Source organism: Berghia stephanieae, chromosome 9 (genome assembly GCF_034508935.2).
Source record: "Berghia stephanieae isolate SIO BIC M18660-M18661 chromosome 9, UCSD_Bste_1.3, whole genome shotgun sequence".
Taxonomy (NCBI): domain Eukaryota; kingdom Metazoa; phylum Mollusca; class Gastropoda; order Nudibranchia; family Aeolidiidae; genus Berghia; species Berghia stephanieae.
In genome coordinates, this window is record NC_088368.1 from 27,718,353 (window position 1) to 27,728,352 (window position 10,000).

Consider the following 10,000-nt stretch of genomic DNA (forward strand, 5'->3'; position numbering starts at 1 on the left):
TATGTATGTGCTTATGTGTGTGTGTGCATTTAAGTGCCCAAAATCCACAAGACTCAATAGTTTAGCTACCACCATAATTATAAACTACCTTCCAACAATCAATCTGGGGAATATAATATATTATACCAACTCGTTCCCCTACCCATCATCTTGCTTGCATGTACATAGTATGTTATTGTCTACAGTCATAATATTAATGGTGCTACATGCAGCAATCATCTCATCATAGAAATCCAATGAGGAAATACCAGTATTTACTACAGGCTTATTATACAATTATGTGCCACATATGGTATACAGTTTACAAAGATTTACCTGCATTGATATCATATATATATATATATATATATATATATATATATATATATATATATATATATATATATATATGCTACCTACCTTTTTATTCCAAACCGCAATATTTAATCTTTCTCCCTCTATCTGTCTCCCCTTCCTCTATCTCTACCTTTTTTCAATGTTTGTTTCTTAATTATATTCTCCATCTATCCTCTCTCTCTCTCTCTCTCTCTCTCTCTCTCTCTCTCTCTCTCTCTCTCTCTCTCTCTCTCTCTAGTCCTATTTACAAATGGATATAGAAGGAACAAAATTGAGGTTACTCATCTCTGTTTTTGTTTTTTAACAGCCATTATAGTGATTAGTTCTCGTTAAAGTCTATCAATCAGACTATAAACGTTTAAGGTTACACATTATTCTGCGTATGTACTTTATATCAGGCTGGTGGATGTGAGTACTTTATCTAAACGCGTATCAACTAAAAACAAAATCTCAGGATAAGGATGTTTTATCTCTCATATTGTATGTCCTGGACTGTACCAAATTTCCTTGGCCCATCTAATTTCCAATTCGTTTTATTATATATATTCATTCAGTCGCCTATCATTCATTCACTCATTCATTCATATATTTATTCGTTCATTCGACCATACATTTATCCATCTATTCATTCCTTCATCTATCCATTTACTCATCCATCCATCCATCAATTCATTCATCCATCCATACATTCATGTAACCATCCTCATTCGTCCATCTTTCCTTCCATCCAACCATTCATTCACCCATCATCATTCATCCATCCATCCATCCATTCATTCATGCATTCATTCATTCATTCATTCAACCATTCTCATTCATCCATCCTTCCATCCATCAATTCATATGATCATTCATCCATCCATTCATTCATTCAATCATCCTTTCATTCACCCATCAGTTCATTCATACATCCATCCATTCATTCACTCAGCCATCCTCAATCATCAATCCTTCCATTCATTCATTCATTCATTCATTCATCTATCCATCCATCCATCCATTCATTCATCTATCCCTTCATCCACCCATTCATCCATCCATCCATCCATCCATCCATCCATAGGGAAGCACCATATTTGAGAGTTTTTGACACAATGCGTGTCATAATAATCGATCGATATTCATTGAAGGTGCAGTAGTTTTCCAGCCAACATTATTTAAACTGTGTTTTATACAGTATAGCACTCCACTGGATAGCTGGGTCTGCTAAATATGGTTGAGAGTACTTTGTGATAGACCAACATCCTATATCCAAAGGGTAGCAATCAATTGCTATTGTCCACTTCACGCTATAGACACGGGGATAAACCCCGTGGTTCCATGGCTCTATGGCTCTGAAAGATTTTTTTTTTTTAAGATTGAGCTTAGTCTCGTGGTATGACACTCTCTTTCGGATCGGAAGGTACTGGGTTCGAGCCTCGCTCGGCGCATAGTGAAGTCATTGGGGAAAGCTGTTTACTCACATTCTCTCACGTTACTCAGGTGTAAAATGAGTACCTGCCCGTTAACAGCGTTGTCTCCGTCCGACAAAAAAAATGTAATATAGCCTAAAAGGCGTCATGTCCTGTCCTAAATGTTAAATTTGCTGTTGACCAGAGATCGCATGTAAAGCGCTTTGAGCATGTTTAGTGGATACTGCGCTATATAAGAGCTTAACCTTTTAATTATTTTTTTTTCATTCAAAATTTCAGCACCAGATAAACCCTGGTATAATGCTGTTTATTATGACGATTAGTCACGAATTATATATTTTTGTTTCGACGAAGTTGTTTACAATTCACTTTTTATATGTGCTCCTATTGTAAGCATTGTGTACAACACACAATATATTATGTTTTATACAATGATATAATACATCTGACGTACTTACATCTAGCTAGACTCTACAGGAAATCAATTGGTATAGAGTATTCTTTTCTCAAGCCGCATTGGGAATTCCGTCCAAAAACAGAACAGCAGGCTGGCAGTGAACGTTCTAAACAATTATTAGATTTGTCAAAAGTATTGAGTGCATCAAACAAACAAACGCCTTGAACTGAACTGTTCTATTGTGTAAAGTCAGTGAACCTTTCTACTTTTCATTTCTATGAGGGACCCCACCCCGTGTCCATACGTATTTCTTCCTTCAGTTCGGTTCTATCTGCTTGTGATCTTTATCTTTTTGTGTATATGTATATATGATACATTCATCGGTATACAAAAGAGAGGGAGAGATAAAGAGATAGAGATAGATAGAGATATAAAAAGAAAGAAAGACAGAGTTAGATGGGGGGGGGGAAGAGAGGGAGAGAGAGAGAGAGGGAGAGAGAGAGAGAGGGAGAGAGAGAGAGAGAGAGAGAGAGAGATTGAGTTGGGTGGATAGATAGATGGATGAATGGATGAATGGATGGATGGATGGATGGATGGATAGATAGATAGATAGATAGATAGATAGATAGATAGATAGATAGATAGATAGATAGATAGATAGACAAGAGAAGATAGATAAATAAATCAATAAATAAATAGAAGAGAGAGAGAGAGAGAGAGAGAGAGAGAGAGAGAGAGAGAGAGAGAGAGAGAGAGAGAGAATGACGTAGAATTCCTGGGGTGTCTTTGGGTTTCCTAGTTTTTTTTAGTTTGTTTGTTTGTTTGTTTGTTTGTTTCTGTGTGTGTGGGGTTTGTTTTTTGTTTTGTTTTTTTTGGGGGGGGGGGGGAAGGGGGGGGGGGGGGGAGGGGGGAGGGCGGGGAGGGGGGGGGGGGTTAAGGTTGTTGTCAATTTATTTTTATCTTTGTATTTATTTCTGCCTACCAGAAATTGAGTCAATTTCTATAACTTCCTATTATACCGATTATTCGTATCTATAGACGTCTAGTCACACATAAGAATAGGTTAGCGTGTTGGTTTCAAGAATGAAAATGTATGGTTTTGATGGATAAGATAGACAGTTGATAAATAGAGAGAGACAAGAGAAACCTGAAGATAAATGGGAGAAATAGAGGGAGGTATAATATAGAGAAATTCCATATGTATCTACCACTTAGAAACAGTAAATGTACGTAGTTGCTAGCTCATCCTGGCAAAATAAAGCAATGAAAATAATGAAAACTCGTCGTTTTAGTGGCTGATTGAAGTTCGATTTCTTTCTTTCTTTGGATAAATAAAACTAATTTAAGTTAGCCAATTACAGATATATTAATGTAAATGTTGCTGCTCGAAGCTCGAAGAAATATAAATAACAATGTGAAATTGAATGCAAGCTTCAATTTAATATACGAAAACAGTTAAAATGGACGTCTTCTTATTAACAAAACAGGATCAATGAAACACTACAGACGGATGAGATAATGTGGTAGTGGCGTTGTTAAGGTGGAATAAATAAAGAGATAAATCAAGCAATCAAGCAATAAATGAATAGATGGATATATATGGACGATGGGTGGATGGATGAATTGCTACGACGTTAAAGGACAACACGACTTAACAATACGAAATGTAAGTTTACCCCAAGCGCGCAGCCATCCTTCAATGACGTCATAATCCCAGTCTTCCTTCTGAAACAATCCCTTCTCGGGGATAGCCCCCATCATTCCGTGAGACATCTTCGTTGATAATCCGATCGAATTCACACAACTAGAAATCAATAATATCGATAATAACACCACTTATCCAGATTTACCAGGTAATTAAACAGCACCATGAAATTTACCATTTTGAGGGTAATGATGCGACCTCATGAAACTTGAATGAGCTGTTTATCCATGTAAAAAAATTATGGAATAATAATTTTTAATCAATCAATTAATTAATCAATAAACAGCTTTTGTTATCACTTCAAAGAATTAACTGATATTTCACACATCCGATTGATCATTTTGCGTAATGATGCCACCTCATTCATGAAATGTTAATGAGCTATATTATATATATATATATATATATATATATATATATATATATATATATATATATATATATATATATAAAATATATATATATATATATATATATATATATATATATATATATATATATATATATCCAAGTAGAAAATCATGGAACAATAATGAATAAATTAACAACTTGTTATCTCCTCAAAGAATTAATTAATTGATATTTCACAAATTATACAAATTACCATTTCGAGTAACTTCATAATAGTTATTTACACGAGTAGAAGAATAATTCATGGAACAATAATTAATTCATTAAAAAATCAACAACTTGGTTACATCCTCAGAGAATTAATTTATATTTCACAAATTATACAAATTATCTTTTCGAGTAACTTCATAATAGTTATTTACACGAGTAGAAGAATAATTCATGTAACAATATAATTAATTCATTAAAAAATCAACAACTTAGTTACATCCTCAGAGAATTAATTTATATTTCACAAATTAGAATCCAATTTTGATATCCAGGAAAGAAATAAGGGATGTCACATAGTGGGTTGTTTATTTGTTTGTTTGTTTGTTTGTTTGTTTTATTTCTGAAATTTTATTGAATTTCCTATCAACCCTCTCCTTACCACCCATAAAAATATCGTCACATTCGTTACGATATAAATAAATCAACAATTTTAACATTCTAATTTCTTTTGTATATTATCAGCACAGAATGTAAAGAAAAGGTTTCGCCTTAGCTATAAAAAAAACTTGACATTGTGTTGTAGAGCTTAATTTAATTGAACAATATAATGCATAGAATGTACTTGTTGGTTTTCTGTTTGAGTGAAGAAGAAGCTATTTTTGTATTGGGGGGTGTCAAGTTTCAGGGAAAATTCTGAAAATCAGCTACTCCACTAGAGAGTTAAGAAGAAATCAACATTTTTTTTTCTCCTATTTTACATCCCTATTCAGAATTGACAGTATTCGACGTGTACTTTTATATAGATAGAATGAAGTTGACGTCAATCGGGTCTTTGTTATTTTTTTTTTTTTATTTTTTTTTTTTTTTGCCATCCGCGTTTATAATTAATTCTCACTAAACTGTATCAACCAGACTATAGATAGTATGCGCTGAGCTAAGAAGATCATAACATTGCCATCCGGAAGTAAAACGGACGAACACACAAAACAGTGTGCAACCATGAAAGTTTATCGGCAGTTTAATACAGTTTAGTGAGAACTACTCATAAACGCGGATGGCAAAAACAATAACAAAGACCTGAGTGACGTCATCTGCATACTATCTATAAACGTTCATGGTTACACATGTGTTCTTTTGTGTGTTGGTCCGTTATACTTCTGGATGGCAATGTTGTGAGCTTCTAAGCCAAGCGTATACTATTTATAGACAGGTCTGATAACCCGACTAAAACTGTTATGAGCTCATTGTTGTAATAGAAATACTCTCAAATCAACGCAAAATATAATCCATTACACAATGTTAAATCGAGCCCTTAATAGTGCGCTCCGCAATCAGACCTGCATAATATGGGCAATTATACATATTTAACACAACTATAGATAGAATGAAGTTGACGTCACTTGTGTTTTTGTTATTGATTTTTGCCATCCACGTTTATGAGTAATTCTCATTTAACTGTATTAACCAGCCTATAAACGTTCATGGTTACACATTATAGTTTTGTGTGTTGATCCGTTATACTTCCGGATGGCAATGTTGTGAGCTTCTTAGCCAATCGCATACTATCTATAATCATGGCAGTGGAAAAAAAACAACAAACATTTAGACGTCTTCGCATTCATTTATAAACAGGATTACGTTCTTATTCAATAGAATAAGAAACGTTGCGTGTCTAACACAGCAGGCCAATCCAATGTGTGTTGTTACATTGACTGCTTTAACTTTGTTGAATTACCATGGTGAGGACTGTTCACATATTATAAATAAATAAACATAAAATAAACTCCCTTTATTCATCCCCATGGGGGAATTAGTCTTTAGGGTCTATTCCAAGGGAAGACTGGAATAACCCAAGCGTCAGCCGCAGTGCAGCGCCACAAATTGAGCTAGGTTGAGTTGGCTTGCTCAAGGCCACCCAGCGAGGCGGGTTGTCGAACTCGGTACCTTTTGGGTACGAAGCAAAGACCGTACCTCTGAGCCACGCTGCCCCATCTTGGTAGACTAAAACATTAACTCATAGCCCGAGACTTCCCCTACAAATGACGTCACAAAACAAGGCGACAATCACCTTAAGAAATTGGAAAATGAGTTTGTCGTTAGTTGTGCTTAAGAAAACAAATGTAAATGATCCCATTTTAAGAACTATCGAATGCTATTCAGAGTTCACTTTCTTTTGGTGATCGTCGCCTTGAATTGTAACGTAGATTTTTCTGTCATAGATTATGTTCACGATGGCTGCTAAAAGTTACAACATATTGCAATATAAAAGTATGTGCGGCTATGTGGTCTAGTGGTATGACACTCGCTTTCGGGTCGGAAGGTCCTGGGTTCGAGCCTCGCTCGGCGCATAGTTGAGTCATTGGAGAAGGCTCTTAATCACATTCTCTCACCGTACTCAAGTGTAAAATGAGTACCTGGCCGTTAACAGCGTTGTCTCTGTCCCAAAAATTTGTAATATCGCCTGACAGGTGTCATGTCTCGTCCTACATGTTATGTGTTGCTGTTGGCCAGGGACCCCCTGTAAAGCGCTTTGAGCACGTTTAGTGGATATTGCGCTATATAAAAGCTCAAGTTTTTTTTTTTTTTTTTTGTTGTTGTTTTTTTTTTTTTTTTTTTTTGTTTTTTTTTTTTTAGTGTGACGGTAGTCATTTCTGTTGGAGTTGTGTTTTTAAAAAAAGAAAAACACGATTGCTATTGTCATTGAGGATAGTAATAACAGCAAGAAAACATTATCGTTTTCGTTTCATGGCTCATAGATGACATTGTCCGGCTTAAATTGGTCAAAGCCATCGTTCATGCAATGATATTTTGACGAGAAAAAAAGTTCTACAGATCATAAGTGTTTTTTTTTTTTTCTTTTCCTTTATATCCTTCTCTTGTTTTTGTTTGTTTCTTTTGCCTAATAATGTGTGTTTTTCTCCTCTATTGTTGCTTTGTTAAACTGAAGTAGAGGAGAAAAACACACATTATTAGGCAAAAGAAGAAAAAAAAACAAGAGAAGGATATAAAGGAAAAGAAAAAAAAAACACTTAAGATCTGTAGAACTTTTTTTCTCGTCAAAATATCATTGCATGAACGATGGCTTTGACCAATTTAAGCCGGACAATGTCATCTATGAGCCATGAAACGAAAACGATAATGTTTTCTTGCTGTTATTATTATCCTCAATGACCATAGCAATCGTGTTCTACATTCATGCATGCCTCTGTGTTAAGATTATCTCTTTATTTCTTAACACAATACAATGCTACACAATGCTATCCACGAGCAAATTCTTTCTGCCGCGTAAAAAAATCAACCAATCATCAACATTTTAAATCAAATCCCAAACAAATAACAAGAATAAAAACCTAGGTGCAAAAGAAAGCAAACGTAGGTAGCTGCTTGGTTCTCGAGGATGAAAGAAAATAAATAAATAAATAAATAAATAAATAGATAGATAAATAAATAAATAAAGTTTTAAACAAGAGAAACAAAAACTATACGAACTCATCATATTAGCTTGTTTACCTATCTGAAACATTTTCATCATCAGCCATGTGTATTATTTCCTGTTATAATATTTAATATTTATCTTACGTCTTCGTTCGTGTGAAAATAAAGTGAAGCTAATATTCAACACCTCATAATCTGTTGTCTATTTCACACACACACACACACACACACACATATATATATATATATATATATATATATATATATATATATATATATATATATATATATATATATATTATGTGTGTCTCTGTTGGTATGTGTATGTCTGTGTGTGTGTGTTTAAAAAAAAAATAAATAAAAAACCAGACAATTTTCACAAAAGTCATGAGAAAATTTAAAAAACCAAAAGATGAGGGCAAAAATAAAATTCATATATAAGCTAAAGAAGATGTATAAATGAATGAAGCTTTATAAAGTATATTGAGCATGGTAAACCCGTGGAATTTGCGCTATATAAATGTTCAAATAAATAGTTTACAAATCTGCCAACATCCCTGGCTATTCCTGTATTATGCTCTTACTGAATTACTTTACCATGTATCAATGTATTGTGTCCTTAAATATTTTCAAATAAATCACTCATGACAGACATAAATCAAAGGTTTATTAATTAATTCTGACTACAAGTCTTACCATTTTATGTACTATTTAATTACTGACTTCATTTCAATATCTCATACATCAACAGACCTTCAAGAGAGAGTCATTCTGAGTACATCTCTTACCATTTCTGTACCATGTAATTAACCTTCTGCCTTAAAGATTCATTCTGATTACATGTTTAACAATTCCTGTACCATTTAATAACTGAATTACTTTCAATATTAAATAATACATCAACAGACCTTCAAGAGAGAGTCATTCTGAGTACATCTCTTACCATTTCTGTACCATGTAATTAACCTTCTGCCTTAAAGATTCATTCTGATTACATGTCTTACTATTTGTGTACCATTTAATAACTGAATTACTTTCAATATTAAATAATACATCAACAGACCTTCAAGAGAGATTCATTCTGAGTACATCTCTTACTATTTCTGTACCATGTAATTAACCAAACACTTTAAAGATTCATTCTGATTACATGTCTTACTATTTGTGTACCATTTAATAACTGAATTACTTTCAATATTAAATAATACATCAACAGACCTTCAAGAGAGATTCATTCTGAGTACATCTCTTACCATTTCTGTACCATGTAATTAACCATACACTTTAAAGATTCATTCTGACCACATGTCTTACTATTTGTGTACCATTTAATAACTGAATTACTTTCAAAATTAAATAATACATCAACAGACCTTCAAGAGAGATTCATTCTGAGTACATCTCTTACTATTTCTGTACCATGTAATTAACCATACACTTTAAAGATTCATTCTGACCTCATGTCTTACTATTTGTGTACCATTTAATAACTGAATTACTTTCAATGTTAAATAATACATCAACAGACCTTCAAGAGAGATTCATTCTGAGTACATCTCTTACTATTTCTGTACCAAATAAGTAACCTTATTCCTTAAAGATTCATTCTGACGACATATCTTATTATTTCTGTACCATTTAATAACGGAATTAATTTCAATAATAATAATAATATGTCACACACCATAGGACATTGAACAAAGAATCATTCTGATTACATCTCTTACTATTACTGTACCGTGTAATTAACTTTCATTAACCTTAAACCTTAAAGATTCATGCTGACTACATTTCCCACCATTTCTCTACCTACCATATAATAACTGAATTACATTCAATGTCTTATTACATTAACAGACGTTAAACAAAGATTTATTCTGATTACATGTTTACTGTTTCTCTGTAATTACTTTCCATATGTAAAAAATTAACAGACTTTTAAAAGATTTATTCTGATTACATGTTTACTGTTTCTCTGTAATTACTTTCCATATGTAAAAAATTAACAGACTTTTAAAAGATTTATTCTGATTTCACCTCTTACTATTTCTGCACCGTGTAATTACTTAATTATTTTCAAGAATTTCTTATCTCTTACTTATTAAATTTCTTTTACCGTGAATTACTTTCCATATATTATGTCTGACATCAAAA

At 33.2% G+C, this 10,000-nt stretch overlaps 1 protein-coding gene across 2 annotated transcripts in view; it reads right to left on the minus strand.

The window, feature by feature from the left end:
- The window catches only part of LOC144979975 (uncharacterized), a 370,695-nt gene that overhangs the window by 356,319 nt on the left and 4,376 nt on the right, over positions 1-10,000 (minus strand). For both annotated transcript variants that reach the window (XM_078927344.1, XM_078927347.1), the window contains exon 2: positions 3,822-4,231. In XM_078927344.1, coding sequence (XP_078783470.1) covers positions 3,822-3,918 — 97 coding nt within the window. In that variant the 5' untranslated portion in view covers positions 3,919-4,231. The remainder of the gene's footprint in view (positions 1-3,821; positions 4,232-10,000) is intronic.